Source organism: Macrobrachium nipponense, chromosome 20, assembly GCF_015104395.2.
Source record: "Macrobrachium nipponense isolate FS-2020 chromosome 20, ASM1510439v2, whole genome shotgun sequence".
Taxonomy (NCBI): domain Eukaryota; kingdom Metazoa; phylum Arthropoda; class Malacostraca; order Decapoda; family Palaemonidae; genus Macrobrachium; species Macrobrachium nipponense.
The window spans coordinates 31203104-31219270 of record NC_061089.1 but is presented as its reverse complement, the minus strand read 5'-3'; the positions used below and the strand labels follow the sequence as shown (position 1 = coordinate 31219270).

The 16167-nt window shown below is 49.0% G+C and overlaps 1 protein-coding gene across 1 annotated transcript in view; it reads right to left on the bottom strand.

Moving 5' to 3' along the window:
- Positions 1 to 4372: 4372 nt before the first annotated feature.
- LOC135219906 (ubiquitin carboxyl-terminal hydrolase 39-like) overlaps positions 4373 to 16167 on the bottom strand; it is a 36167-nt gene continuing 24372 nt past the window's right edge. The window contains exon 5 of the mRNA XM_064257113.1: positions 4373 to 4585. Within this exon, the coding sequence (XP_064113183.1) occupies positions 4373 to 4585 (213 nt within the window). The remainder of the gene's footprint in view (positions 4586 to 16167) is intronic.

Here is a 16167-nt window from a genome sequence, read left to right as displayed (position 1 = left end):
ACCTTGCTAGTAAAAAGACCTTTGTGTTCAACAAATTTGCACCTTCACAGTAATTTCTTCATAACTTGAACAGCCTAAGGTAAGCTCAACCACTTCTGTGTTATTTTTTGTGCTTTAACAACTTCAAAAATGTGACTACTTTTGCCGAGTCAACCCGCTCGTCTCTGATAGCTCCGCCCAAGGGGGCGTGGTTTAGCGCTCGCGCCGCCTCTTGGGGGGGTTTCAGGGGGAGTGTGTAAGCTACCACTGGTGAGTCCGGAAGGTCTCACCTCCCACTCCAGAACCTTCTTTCACAAGTAAACTTACAGATCGGGATCGGTGTTGTGCTCCTTGAACAAGGTGTATTGTCATGTTAGTGGAATAGCACCCAATGACAAAGGCCTTTAGGCTCTGCCGAGTAAGTGGATAAGACCCCATTGGCAGACCCACAAGAACTCTTAGCCATAGATCAATATCTCTCTGAGGCTCTTGAGGCTAAGCAGACTCCTAGGCAGTAGCCGCGAAGTCTTCAGCCTAATAATGTAGGAACCAAGGTTTATTAATACCTACAACATATGTTGTTTACCTGTCTATTTCAGTAGTTAGCTGTCTCTTACCCACCACCAATGGGTGCTAATCAGCTAAGTATATATCTGGCAGGGAAGTTGAATGTATAAAAATGATATTGTCATGATACAATAAAGTTTTATACATACTTACCTGACAGATATATACAATTAATGGCCCACCCAGCCTCCCCGCAGGAGACAGTTGGAAGAGAAGAATTCTGATTAGAAAACGGGAATGGTTCCTAGTCCTGCCACCCAGGGCAGGGCGGTAGATCACCTGACCTACCGGTAGCGTGTGCCGCGAAATTTGAAATTCTGTCGGGGACGACGGAGTCTATAGCTAAGTATATATCTGTCAGGTAAGTATGTATAAAACTTTATTGTATCATGACAATATCATTTTTCAACTTCTCATGGAAGGTAGGGAGCATTAAAAAAAAAAATTTTTCTTACACCATGTGCATTTGCATGCCTTCCTCTGGTATTAGGTATTTATCTGGAAATTACAGTTTTGTACATGCAACTTCCCCGGCAGATATATACTTAGCTTATGTCTCTGACGTCCGACAGAAATTCTAATTTCACGGCACACGCTGCAGGTAGGTCAGGTGATCTACCCCCCTGCCGCTGGGTGGCAGGAATAGGAACCGTTCCCGTTCTAGAACCAGATTTTCTCTGTCGCGGTAGTGTCAACATATGTTGTTGCTACCTCCTGACTTGATTTTCGTTTTTCATCGCCATCGATCTTCTGGGCTGTCTTTTGCAGGGAAGTATTGGGTCTTTGGTTCGGCATACGCTTTTATTAACTTTTTAATGAATTTGGCTTCGAAAATTTCGAAGAAAATATGACGTGTAACTACCGAAATTTTCGGTAGACACTCACATAGTTTGCAAAAGGGATATAATATTTATTCATTAATATGTGTAATAAGTGTTTTAGAATTGATTGAGGAAATATACTGACTTCCTACTTTAGGGAGTCAGTAAAGCATGTAACTAGATACGTTTCTTTTAAAAGTTTTTTAGAAACTCGTACTAACGAGCAATTAGAGTATTAACAGTACTAGTAGTGTTGCATCCTCATCACCTTCTTACTTCGCAGAAACTTCAAATTCATAATTGCAATTTGAAGACAAGGATTGTGGCTCAAAATGCGAGCTATTGAAAGGTAAGAAGTGATTACTAGTGTTCCCCATTGCAGTGGAGGGTGCGTCTGATTGGCTCTGTCCTCGCTCCCAGGCCTAGAACTCTTTCAAGCTCCCAAGCCCAGGGGAGAAGGAATGTCGAAAGCCGTAAGGGGGTTTCAGAGAATCCCCACCGGTCAGGCGTCCCCTCGGCAGGTTCTGTAGAGCGTCCCAGACTGCCAAGGATAGCCATTGAAAAGGCATCCTTAAAAAAGTGCGTCTCTTCATCTTACATCCGAAAAGACGAAGAATGTATATGTTTTGATGATCTAGCGCGTTCTCTGAAAACTAAGAGAACACTGAGCAAGAGCCAGCCAGGAACTTAGGAAGCCGCGTTCCAGCAAGCTAGCGTGAGCCACGTTCCAACAGCCAGCAAGCGAGCCGCGTTCCAAAAGAAAACAGACTAGCGCGAGCCGCGTTCCTACAACCAAACGCGAGCCGCTTCCAGCAACTGAGCGCGAGCCGCGTTCTAGAAAATTTTTTCTTGGCTTGCAAGGCAAGCCTTCAAAGAGACGAAGCGCCAGCCTGGCGCAAATTGCAACAGAAAAACAGACGGCTAGAGCAAGGAGCCTTATAGTACAGTGGCAATCAGAACGATCCTTCCATTGAACGTTTCTGGGCAAGAGGCTCTTTCTAAAAGGGGTCTAGTAGGCGCTCTGGAACTATCAGGGTGCACGGGACCTTCCACACAAGCGAACGTTCCAGGAGTGAGTCTCCTTTCTAGCGTGCGGAACATTCCAGGCGCGCGGAACTATCCAGGCGCTAGGCGCAAGGAGCCAGGCGCCAGAATATTCCAAATCCTCTTCAGAGAGAGAGGTCAGTCGCGAGGCTCCTCTTTGAGTAATGCGGACACACTCCTTCATTCATGCTCTTCCCTCGTTATGAAGAGGCAAGCGCTTTGGGAGTTTTTCTTATAAGAATCTCATCGACGTTTGGGTATGATGGCGGATAGGAAATATCTACTTCCTTCCGTAAACCCTACAGACGAAACAGGAATTCTGTCTCTTCCGCGTTTACTTTCCCCCCGCGATTTTATGAGGAAATCACGAAGATTTAAAGAGTTCCTGGATTAACTTCCTTCCTTAAGGAGTAAAGAGTTTCCTGGAGTTAAACTTCCTTCCCTTAAGGAGATATATATACTCTTTTCTATCATTCTATTAAACGAAAAGAACGAAGACAGTAAAAATTTTTTTTTTTCCTTTATCTGCCCCTCGGCAGGGAAAGAAGGTAGTTGAGGGTATCTGCTGTATGAGAATACGATACGGCAAATCACACATACCGTAGTTACTTCTTTGTAGAGCAACTCGATTATCAGTATGCTTCCAGGAATTTCCTAGGAAGACTACGCTTAAAGGGATTGTTAAGACAACACCTACTTAGCTTCTAGCTTTATCGAAGTCTTGTTTCGCTTAAATATGCATTAATAAGAACTTCCTGAAGTTCGATAATTTTATAAGATTCCTTTATTTAATGGAGTAGCTGGCAACTCTGGAAGAGTAAGGCCAGACGGCTAACGGAGACTGCGTATCGCGCCTTAGAGACCAACGCAGTAACATGTAGGTGTCGGTCATGAGTGGTTGGTTCATGTCTCATCTCCTGCGGGATGGAATAATAACTAACCGTGTCTCTCTCCCCTACAATCGCGGTTTTTAGCCTCGGATTGAGGGGATAGTTAAGCAAACATAAATAAAATATTGTCTGCCTTTTGCTAAGAAGCTTTCAATAAGAACGATATTTACAACCTTTCAATGCTGTTTACCGTAGGTAACATTATTAAAGGATTCTAACGCAGCGGAACTCTATATTATATGATGCTCTCATGCTTACGAAAGCATGGCTTATTAGAGTACATGCTTAGTGAGAAGATGAATGTGTAGAAGAGAATTCACTTTAAGACTACGGTATTGGTCCAAGTCTTATGCGCATACCGAGGTTAACTACAGAATTCCTAGTAATCCTTACAAAGGTTTCCTAGATTAATGCTGTTTACCACAATGTGACAGTATTATAAAGGAGTCTAATACGCAGAGCACGAAATAATTATAATTCTCTCATCCTTTCGAGAAACGCACACAACCTTTTTAGAATCGGATATTGCTCAAGAGAAGATGGGTGAGTCGGATGGGAAACATTCTCTTAGTGGCAGAAGTTGTTTGCCTGAATGGACTATACTACGTATATAAAAGTTTTTTTTTCCTACTAAGAACGGATTCAACACGTGAAGGATGTCGGGTACCTATAGGGCACAGATGTTCTGGCACATAACCTTAAAAGAACTAGATGGAAGCGCCAGCCTGGCGCAAAGCGTCCGAAGCGCCAGCCTGGCGCAATGCGCTCAGAGTTGTACAGCCTCCACTGTCCAGTGCTGTTGGGCAGCCACCTCATGCAGTGCACTGTGGGCATTACTAAGGTTCTTTGCAGTGCCCTTTTTGGCACCCAGTTGCAGTCCCTTTCATTATGTTGTAACTCTATTTATATTCTCTTTCTTCTTCCATCTTAATTTCCACCCTCTCTAACAATTGATTCTTTGTACAACTGCAAAACTGTCCTCCTATTACACCTTGAAAGCTTTTTACCGTCAATTTCCATTTCAGTGCTGATTGCCTCATATTACCCGAGCGCTTGCCTTTAGTGTGAAATTCAATATTTCTGTACTGTTCTACTTGTGAGCAGCCACAGACCCTGGAGTTTGCATTTACATGTTAATGCCTTTTCCACTCTCCCAAGGCCCTCTTCTATCTTGGTGGGGTTTTTGGGGTGTGGGTGTTTGACATCATCCCCCACGAAAAAGAAAAGGGGTTCTTCACTGTGATTCATTTTGCAATATACAGACAGCTTGAACACAGCCGAAAACTTCAACATTCAAAGAAAACTTGTAGTTTATTCCTATTTTGAAAATGTTATGACTGTTTGCACTCTTTGGGCTGGGTCTGCTGTTATAATGCTGCAGAGGTAGTTACGTTGACCAGCCTGAGGAGCATCTCAAGTGCGCTGTCATTAATGGCACTGCTTAACCTTATCCCACTGTGCTTTGAGCAACAATGAAAAAAAAAAAAAAAAATCTTCAAATCACACAGCTTTGCAACTATGGTAGACCTGTATTCACTGGGGATGGGTACCAGACACCCTCTCCCCTTCCCGTGAATTGTTAAAATCTGCTAATACTTAAAAAACCTCAAAAATGCTTAGAACTGCTATTTTGATAGTTGAAACACACACACACACACACACACACACAAACCACACACACTCACACACCCTAAAATGCTTAGACCTTAGTATTTTATTAGGGTTTCACAAAAGTGCATTTAGTCACAAAAATTATATGAAAACACATACAATAATTTGTGAGTACATCTCAGTGAAAAATTGCGAATATGTGACTTTTCCGTGAATAATGGGTATACATATATGGTCCATAGAAAAATCCGTGAATAGGTGAGTCGATGAATTGTGAATCTGTGCGGATGAATTGTGAAATCTTGTGGGGTCGACTGTATAACCAATACCTAAAAGGAATTATATTATATAACTATAAGAAAATGGTGCTAGCTGGGATTCATAAACGTGTCGACATGTATGACATTAGAAATAAAAAAAAAAATGTTTTACATTACTTGGCAACGTTTATCAATCTGGTTGGCTCAAAATTGCAGATCATTAATCTCTTTCACAACAAGCATGCTATAGAAAAGCAAATAATACATAAAAAATACTATACGTAGTACTCATAATGTGTGTGTGTGTGTGTTTTGTGGTTTGTTTTGGTTTGATGAACCCATCGTTAGATATTGTTTTAATGCCACCTTTGCAACTTTTTTATTTTTTCCCTCATAACATTTACAAGTGCTTATACAGAAATATACAATATAGTGCACTTAAATGAACAATAAAGTGGAAATAAGCTCTATAATACATTATTGAATAAATAAATTGCTTGTTTGCATACATTTGCATATTGCAACCAATCATTTCATTATACAGTACTGTATATTTTACTGAAACAATAGAAGAGGGATTGAGCTTTAATATTGTATAAATTGCTTATATTTGCATATTGCCACAATTTATAATTTTGTTAATATATTTTTACATGTGTATAGGCTCTAAAATACACTGCTTATATACATATGGATGCTGTAAAGACAAATACAGTAATCATTCTTTTTTAATAAAGAATGGTCTTTAAGAAATACCAAGATAAATTATTTAAATATTTATTACTTACATATTGCATGCAGATCATAGAAATAAACAAAAAGCATACAGAAGGTAAAAAGAAGTATGCCAAAGAAATTAGTTATAAAGAAAGACCTCCACATTAACATTTTGGGTATCAGATCCTTGAAAATGTGGTACATTAGTGGTTTGCTAGTCACCTGCCTCATCAACTGGAGAGGGTCTGGCCATCTGGGTAATGCAGTTGATGGTAAATGAATTGGAAGGACTTGTGGTAGGTGTAGGGGTAGGGTTTGGTGTTCTGGATGAAATATTTGAAATATGTGATTTTAGTGTTGGGTGTAACTTTAGTGTCAATTGGAGGGGGTGGATTATTTAACATATGGGGACAGTGATAAGGTGATCCGCCAGTTAGGTTGCGTTAGTTTAGGTTAAGGGACTTAGAATTTTTTCAACAGAAGGATGTCGTTGGGTTAGGTTAAGGGACTCATATTCATATTTATGTGAAATGGTGGTTTTTTCATCTGTAGAGTATATCTTGAGTCAAATTGGGGTTGGGTATTTTCAAGGGGTCGTGAAATGATGGTATTTTTCATCCCTATAGTATACAGGCAGTCCCCGGGTTACGACGGGTTCGGCTTACGACGTTCCTAGGTTAAGGTGCTTTTTAATTATATTTCATCAGAAATTATTTCCAGGGTTACGACGCCTACAACGCTCATCAGGCGAGAAAGATAGACACCAAAAATGCCAAATAATCAATATTTGAAGGTTTTTTTTTAATGAAAATGCAATAAGAATGCAGTTTACATAGTTTTGAATGCACCCAAAGCATTAAAATAAGGTTTTCTTAGGATTTTTTATGATGTTCTGGCTTACAACGATTTTCAGGTTACAGCGCTCTCAAGACGGAACCCCCTCCCCGTCCCGTAAACCCTGGGGACTGCCTGTATCTTGAGCCAAAATGGGTTGGTATTTAAAGGGGTCGAGTGAAACCATGGGTCTCCTATCCGAAAAGTTCCTCATGAGCCATTTTGGGGTTCTTTTCTGAACTAAAGTAAAATATTGGTCAATGTATGTGAGGTTAAGATAAAGGGCGAGCTTATGGTGTTTATCACCTGTGAGCCGAATTGGGGTTGGGTGTTGAGGTTGAGCTGAAATGGGGTCTTTTTTTCTTTACTAAAGGTGTATTACTTGAGCTGAGCAGAAGCCTGGCCAAGTTCTCTTTTCAGAGGACAAGTGGCTGTTGGTGGTGGGATACCATCTGCAGCTGCCTAGGCTTTTAACTCATCTGACCTTGACATTCCAGGCACAAAGAAGTCATTGTCTTCAGAGTACCTGTGTAAGGTTTAGCCTTCTCGCCGCATCCAGTGTAGCCCCTCTTTCACAGTGTTCAAGTACAGCCTGGTGGAGGAGGAGGAGTAGCTGTCTGTCACCCTCCTTTCCTGTTGTATTTGCTGCTGCTGTGTCTGCAACTATTTCTGCTCCCTTGGGTGCCATAAAGGATGGAACTTCTTCAATGGTTGATCTTCGGCTACTACAGAATGTGGCTCCTTCCAGTGGTTGACCCCTCGAGTTTTATCATCTTCATCACTGGCCTCAGGCATCTCCAAGGTGTTAAAAACTGGCAGGACTCGGGAGAGGAAGGGAAGAACGCCTTCAGCACTCGAGTCGGGGGGGATGCTAAAGGTTTGTCTTTGTCCTCTTCCTTGCCCCAGGACACTCTTCCTAATATAAGAGGAAGAAGGAGAGGGAAGTCACGGACTCGCCCAAGAAGACCCAGGCCACTTCATTCATAAACACTCTCCTGAGGGGGTGGGAGAAGTGGGGCCTCTGCCACCCCGTTGCCTAAACATCGTGTTTCTGACAGGGCAAGTTAGTCCACATGCATCCACATAGTTAAGATTACTGCTCCCACCTCATCCAAACATGAGTCGTTTGTTACATGAGTGTATGTGTTGCATATGCTGCTCAAGCGCTGCTCAAGCTATGTCACATGATCATGTGCATGCAGTTGCTAAGAACAACTCTCCTTGTGGCTCAGCGGTACACACACACACACACACACAAAGGCATATGAAATGTGTTCACTCTTCATGCACAAGGTCCTCAGCAATGGTTCCCTGACATGTGCATCTGGTATTGGGAATAACATTAACATCTCTTCCTGTAATCGCATAGTTTGAGATATTCAGTTATACTTGTATCTGTCTCCAACAAATGCTGGGGGTGAATGAGATGTGGTTTTGGATCAGTTTTCTTGAAAATTCATAGCACGACTGTCGACACTAAGTTTGAATGATGTATCTGACAGGTGGTCGACTGTGTTACTTTGAGCCAGGCTAGAGAAGGACAAGGTCAAACAACTTAATCCAAAATGACTTTGTTCCGACACGGCATACAAACCTTCGGATCCTTTTACAATAGGAAGGTACTAGCGGCAGCTGGATAGGTCGTAAGCTTTCGAACAAGGGGTTCGGTAGTTAACTGCTTGTCCGACAGCGCGCGCGCGCGACTGGGAGGTAAACAAATCACTTTTGCTTTCGGCCTCACAGTGGATGGACGTGTGTGTTTCGCTCTCTGCCCGCTGCTCGTCGTTTGCTTTCTAAGTTTGGTTGTAATTGTGTATGAAGAGTATTGTAAGTACAATTATTCTCTCTTTATATATTAATTACGGCTTTCAAGTGAATAATGATGGAATCTCCTCGCCTCGCTACCCCAAGGAGACTTTGCCCGGGTATCGAAGGGCGCAAATGCGGGAAGTTTAGATCGTTCCCGGAGATTGACCCTCATATTTTGTGTGCTCGGTGTCGGGGGCGCGAAGAATGCACCCGGGCCGAGCCCTGTATGTGTGTAATGACTGGTCGGAGGCGCAGTGGACTTTGTATGAGGGCAGGAAGAAGCGAAGGCCTGCAAAGGAGTCGTCGGAAAGCTCTCCCGCGACTCCTTTGGTGACGGACACTTCGTCTTCTTTCCTGCCGCCCGCTCAACTTCCACGACGTCTCGCGCCTTCCCCTTCGGGGGGGTGTCTAGGTCCCTTCTCCTCTCCTGACGTGTCGAGTGTGGAGGAGGGCGCTAGATACCCTGACGTAGAGTTGTTTATTCTGGGTCCTCTATCCGCTCGTCTTCGCGCGAGCGGGTAGAGGATCCTTCTAATCACCCGACTTGTTTTGCCTCCTCAGGTGCGGTTGCCGTGAAGGATGACCTCGGACAGGTGTGGGCATCGTTGGGGCTGCAGGGCGTGCCGAGTGTCCATGGGCTGCTCTATCATCTGGCTGGCTCCGTGGCGGTTACTCATGCAACGGTCACAACCACCACCACGACCCTGACAACACCCGGCTACGCGTCACCTCCTCACCTGGTGTACACCCAGCACGCGGTCTCTGTAACACCCACAACATCGGTGCTGGGGCCAGTCGCCGTAACTCGGGGGAGTGTGATGCCGCCACCTGGTTTGCCGTGCTGCCACGACCTGGACTTCCATGTGCCCGAAGAGCTTCGCCCCTGGACCTCCCACCGGTTGCCGATGACGTCTGTGCCGCTGGTTCGACCATCTGTACCGCCCACACAGCCTGCCGTACCTGCCGTGACCACCGCTGCTGTTCCTGTTCCTGCTCCTGCCGTCTCGACTGCCGTTCCTGTGATGCTCGCACCTGCTGATGTTGTTCCTGTTTCCTGGCGCCGCTGCTCCCGATGCTGGTCTGTTCGGACAGGTACGTCCGGGGCCTGTTGCTTCGGCAACAGCAGCCCCGGCTCCGTCCTGGATGACAGATCTGACGTCGGTCCTGAGGAGGTTGACGAAGAAGAAGAAGAAGAGGAGGAAGGTGTCGTCGTCGTCTTCATCGTCTTCTTCGTCGTCGTCGTCGTCTGCCGCCTCTTCCCCTTCTTCTTCTAAGGCTCCCCCGCCTAAGAAGAATAAGGTCGCCTCCCCCCCCCCCACCCCCCCCCCCCCCTAAGAAGTCTCCTTCGGGAGCTTCTAAGGGCCCGTCTCGCTCTGGTGAGACTGGGGGTTCTTCCGCTGGTCGCCCTGCTCCTTCGGGATCAGGACCCGTCTCTTCTCCCGCAAGGAAGAAGACTACGGGGACCCAGGAGGGGTGCCGGCTAACACCGGCACTTCCTCACCTGCTGTTAGTGGTTCGGCCACAGCAGCAGGATCCGGCTCGGCCGCTCGTTTTCGCGAGAGGTACCGAGTGTACGGTTCGCCTACCAGCGACCCGTGCAGCCAGGAACCAGACCTCTGAGTCCGCTCAGCGTCAGGTTCACGGCACGGAGCGGAAGACTGGTGACAGCCGCTCACGCGACTCTCACCAGACCAGCTCTCGCTCTCACGGCGAGCGGCTGGCTACCAGGGCGGGACGTGACGTCCATGACCCCGCCACGGCTGAGGCTGGGAAGAGGTCCCCCCGTTCGCCGGCACCAGCCACGGCTGGTACCAGCGAACTGACGCACCGTGAGGATACCGCACCGATCTCACCGTGACAGTGGAGGCTCGCGCCGGTCGCCTGACCGTCGCTCTCACAGAGAGCGATCGGGTACGGCGACCAGCACCAGCTACCTCTGACACCACGACCGGGGCCGCTGTTCTCGGTCCAGCCGTTCTCCACAGCGAGACGGCTCGACTAGGTCTGCAGCTCGATCGCCACCCGCGCGGGTTGGCGATCGCCTGCAGTCCCTCCAAGCCCGCTGGTTCTGCCAGTGAGCGAGGAGAGAGCGTCAGGTCTGCCTCTCCCATACCTTCAACCTCCTCGGGTTACACCGGGAGGGGCGAGGTATTGAGGAGTGATCGTGAGGGGTGCGCCCCTCAGGATCCCGCCACGTCGTCGTACGTACCAGGCTCGGTTCTCGGACCAGCCAGGTCGTACGCACAGGTGGTTGGAGGAGACCGAGAGGGGGCTGTCGCTGCCTATCTCCTTGAGGGAGGAAGGGTCTCGGGAGGTACTCCTGTTTTGAGGGACTGGACGGTCCGACTCCACAGGATGCTATCACGCCCGAGATCCGAGGAACTTTGCCGAGGTTATTGCGCTGATTCGTCAGCACAACGACCTCGGGGAAGGATCGCCGCTCACCCACCATCCAGCCCACGTCCCGGCTCGAGTCGTTCTGGGGTCCCGAAGAGGGAACCCAGACAGACGGTGGGTCTGCCGCGTTCCGAGCTTGCGGACTCAGTGCTGGACCAGGTTGAATCGCTTGTCTCCGGACAAGAGGACGTTCGCTCAAGTCTGGCAGGTCGAGCAAGCTGCTTCCACCTCCTCTGCTACGACAGCGGCGGTTTTACGTGCCATCTGAAGACCCGATGCCTGCCTCAAAACAGAAGAACCCGGAGTTAGCTAGGTTGACTCCGGGTGTGTGTCTCTGCAACAGCTCCTGTCCGAGAACTTGTGGTTCTCGCAGCAAGAGGCACTCGGCCTGGAATCTACCGCCATGGCAGCTTTCCAGGCCGTCTCCTGGCTAGATCTGTGGTCCCTCACAGTATCTAAGGTCGCAGCCAACTCCGGGGGAATTTAATTTCTCCCGAAGATGAACTCGGCCTTCAGGAGACTTTGCCAGTCTGGGGGAAGAGCCATCTCCTTCCTTGCCCACCAGACGGTGAACCTGTGGGGCAACCTGGTTTCTCCGACGAAGGGACGCTGTCCTTACTCGGGTTTCCAGGGCGGCCGGGCGTGAGGCGGCGTTGGGGCTTAGAAACGGACCTTTACGGAGTTCCACGTCTCTCTTCCAGGAGAGATGGTGACGCTGCGGTGGACAGACGACGCACTGATGACAGTGGACCGTCTGGTTCACCAGGCAGTCTCGAATGGCTTCTGGGCAGCCTCGGACTGCGGCCAAGTCTAAGAGCTCGGCTAGCGCTTCCTCGGCTGCTAAGACGGTTGCTGCGTCGAGAACCCCCGAGGAATGACTCTGTCTTCTTCGACTTCTAACAAGGGGAGCCGTAACCAGCCCTCCTCCCAGCCCTCCTCATCCCGTGGAGGCTCTGGGAGAAGTCGAAGAAAGGGGGGAAACGCTAGGGACGGCGTTCCTCCCCTCACCTGCTGCCGGAAGTGGGGGGGTGCCTGGCCAGCCATTGGGCAACTTGTTGGCAGCGCGTACGGCGCCGAGACCTGGATTGTAGATGTCCTTCGGTTAGGGTATCCCCATCGAATTAAAAATTATATTACCCTTCGAATCTCGGGCCACCCGCCCCTCACCTCCAACCCGGTCCAACAGCAGTCGTACGTTCCAGGGTCATCGAAGGACGTAGCACTCAGACAGGAGATCAGGGGAGACCATGCTGAGCAAGAGAGCTGTAGAAGATCGTCACGGATCAGTCCACCGGCTTTTACCAGTCGACTCTTCCTGGTGGAAAAGTCTACGGGAGGCTGGCGCCCGGTGAACATCTCTCTCTCCCCTGAACCGGTTTTGTTCGCCAGACCCGTTCACGATGGAGAGCGGCACGCTCAGTGCTCGACTCCATCAGGGAGAAAAACAAAGATTTCATGCTTTCAGTGGACTTGAAGGATGCGTATTTCCAATACCCATTCATCAGTCCTCCAGAAAGTACCTCCGCTTCCATCCTCGACGGGACGGGGTGTACCAGTTCAGGGCATTGTGCTTCGGTCTCTCAACCGCCCCACAGGTGTTCACGCGAGTGTTCACTCTGGTGTCTGCTTGGGCCCATTCGCACGGGATAACGTCTGATGAGGTATCTCGACGATTGGTTAGTCCTGGCGAGCTCCCGCTCGCAGTTGCTACAGGACATGGATCGACTGCTCGGAGTTCTGTCGCGATCTGGGGATCGTTGTGAACTTCGAGAAGTCCGATCTCGAGCCCAAGCAGAGGATGAAGTACCTGGGTATGCTGATCGACACGGTAGCAGGGCGAGTCTTCCCCACAGCAGACTCGCGGATCCAGCAGATTTTCAGGGAGGCAGCCAACCAGTTCCTGTCTCGGCAGGAAACAGGTAGCTCAGCGATGGCAAGTCGTGATCGGACACCTGTCGTCACTCGAGAAGTTAGTCCCTCACTGGGCGTCTTCACCTGCGGTCTCTTCAGTGGAGACTAAAGGAGAGTTGGTCACAGGCGACGGATCCCCCAAGCTTTCCAGTGTCACTGACACAGGAGGTGAGGGCAGGACCTAGCCTGGTGGCTCGACGACAGGAACCTCTTAAGAGGAGTGCCACTGCGCACTCCCCCCCCGGACATGCAGCTGTTCTCAGAACGCATCGACCGAGGGATTGGTGGGGCGCACACCTGGAGGAGTTGCTGACCTTCAGGAGTGTGGGACGAGAACGACAAGCACCTTCACATCAATGTTCTGGAACTCAAGGCAGCGTTTCCTCGCTCTCCAAGAGTTTCAGGACCGCTTGATGGGACACTCAGTGGTGTTCATGTGCGACAACACCACGGTGGTGGCTTAACGTCAACAAACAGGGGGGCCTAGTGTCTCTCCCGTTGTACCAGTTTGACTCGGCAGGTGCACGAGTGGGCTCAGGCACACTCAATAGAGCTGTCGGCACGCTACATTCCAGGGAAGAGGAATGTAGTAGCAGACACGCTCAGCGTCGGGATCAGGTGATAGGGACCGAATGGTCTCTACACCAGGACGTGGCGGAAAGGCTCTTCGACCTGTGGGGGCGACCAGTCGTGGATCTGTTCGCCACCCGGCACAACAGGAAGCTCCAGGTGTTCTTCTCGGCCGTGCCGGACCCATGGGCAGCTGCAGAGGACGCTCTTCAACACCCTGGGACAACCTCTTCGCCTATGCCTTTCCCCCGTTCAGCCTGATTCCGCAAGGTGATCAGTCGAGCGCTGGTCACCCCGAATCTCAGGATGATCCTGGTGGCTCCCAAATGGCCACAGGCCATTTGGTATCCGGACCTGCTGGCTCTTCTCGCAGGAGAACCGAGAGAGATTCCCCCTTGGCACAACCTTCTCGCCCAGCCACACGTCGAGCGGTACCACCGTGCAGTCCAGTCCCTACGTCTTCACGGCTGGCTGTTTATCCACCATCTCTTGCGAACGAGAGGCTTTTCTCGTAGCGCTAGCAACAGAGATGGCTGGAAACGTCCGTCAGTCCTCTGCAGCTGTGTACCAGGGAAGTGGGCCGTCTTCTGTGGTTGGTGTCGTAGACGGGGTCTATCTCCTCTCAGAGCCACTCTTCAGCAGGTAGCGGATTTCCTCGTTTTTCTTCGCCGGGAGAGAAGCTCCTCTCAGTCCCCACAAGTTGAAGGATACAGAGCCGCCTTGGCGCTCGTCCTGAAACTGAGGGGGTTGGACATCTCGAACTCGTTCGAGATCTCCTTGCTTATGAGGAGCTTCGAAGGTCTTGCCCACCCAGGGAACTCAGGCCCCCTGCGTGGGACGTGACTCTCGTCCTTAGGAGTCTGACTCGAAACACCGTTCGAGCCACTCCGAGAGTCGTCAGACAGGGATCTGACCCTCAAGACCCTCTTCTTGCTGGCCTGGCATCGGCGAGAGAGTAGGGGAACTTCATGGTCTTTCCTATGATGTACGACACTCCAGGGGATGGGGATCCGTGACGCTCGATTTCGTCCCGAACTTCGTTGCGAAGACTCAGAAACCTTCAGTCCCTGATGACAGGTTCGAGTCATTCACGATTCCCTCCCTATTGGACTTCACCGATAATGATGCGGATGAGATGCTGCTTTGTCCTGTGAGGGCGCTACGGCGCTATCTGAAGAGAACTCGACACCCCTCAGGCCTGAGTGTCGACGCCTCTTCGTTAGCACCGGGTCACCAAGAAGAAGTATCCAAGAAACACTCTTTCATTCTGGCTGCGCGAGGTCATCAGGAGGGGCGTATGAGGCTGATGGTAGTGACGACATCCGTACGTCCCGTCCGAGAGCTCACGAAGTCAGAAGTATTGGCCCCTCGTTGGCGTTTCGCAAGAACTTCTCCGTGGCGCAGGTCCTGAAGGCAGGGGTCTGGTCTAACCAGACTACCTTTACGTCCTTCTACCTTCGGGATATTGCCCACAGGTCCTTGGATACCTTTTCCTTGGGACCCGTGGTGGCTGCTCAAACAAGTTGTGTAGCTAACCCAGACCCTCGCAGGCTGAACAGCATCGAGTCCTGGTGTGACTGTGTGGATGGATGTGTGAGTGAGTGAGTGACTGGCTCTCTCTTCCCGTCTTTTCCTTCCCCTCTACCTGTGGGCAGAGGGCCATGGTCGTCACTACGCTGGATGAGGACGAGATGCGGTGAGCTATATGACAGAGCCCCATCCTATCCCTTTCATTAGGGATAGGAGCAGAATATCCACCACTTCCTTCTACAAGGGGGGGAAGTGGATGCCTACAAGATCAAACCCATGACTTTATATTTGCTCCTGTACAGGAACAAGTTCTTGCATTGCTGGTACGAGAGATACGCATGCCTCTCTCTTAGTACTCGTCCAGAGGTCTGACCATTGATCCTGCGGTGCACACCCCGATCAATCGGACAGAGGCTGGATCCCTCCCTCGCTCTTACGACCAGGGAGGCTTCCAAGGTTGGGCGAACACCAGTCTGTTCACAAAAGACTCAGATTCCTCCCACCAAGAAGTGAGTCTTCCTATTGTAAAAAGGACCGAAGGTTTGTATGCCGTGTCGGAACAAATGACAATTTGTCCAAAATTGCATTTTTCCTAACTATACAAACCTGAGGGTCCTTTTACACATAGCCCCACCTCATGCCACCCCTCACTCTGCAGTTTTTGCTTGGGCCAAAGCAAAAGTGATTTGTTTACCTCCCAGTCGCGCGCGCGCGCCTGTCGACAAGCAGTTAACTACCAAACCCCTTGTTCGAAAGCTTACGACCTATCCAGCTGCCGCTAGTACCTTCCTATTGTAAAAGGACCTCAGGTTTTGTATAGTTAGGAAAAATGCAATTTTGGACAAATTGTCATTTTTGAGAACCAGAAGGTTAACTCCTTGTGGAAGCAATCCCCTCAGAAAAGTATGTATGTATTTGTGTTAATTTGTATCTGTATGTGCGCGAGTAACAGCTCCATTGATCATTATTAATCTGTGGGTAATTAATTTTGAAAGATCGGAAGCACTACTGCCAAATCCACTTGATTGCAAAATGGTGTGTGCTTGTGGCGGTTTTGTAGTCAAAATAACGGGTTTCGTTGGGTATATGGTAAAATCACTTCTTTTTTTTTAGTACTTTTGAAAGCAAAAATATTTTTTGTAAAAACCCCAAGGTTAGCAGCAGACGGTAATTCGATGTACATTTTGAAATAAGTATGTTGCTATTATGGGCTTATGAATACATTTC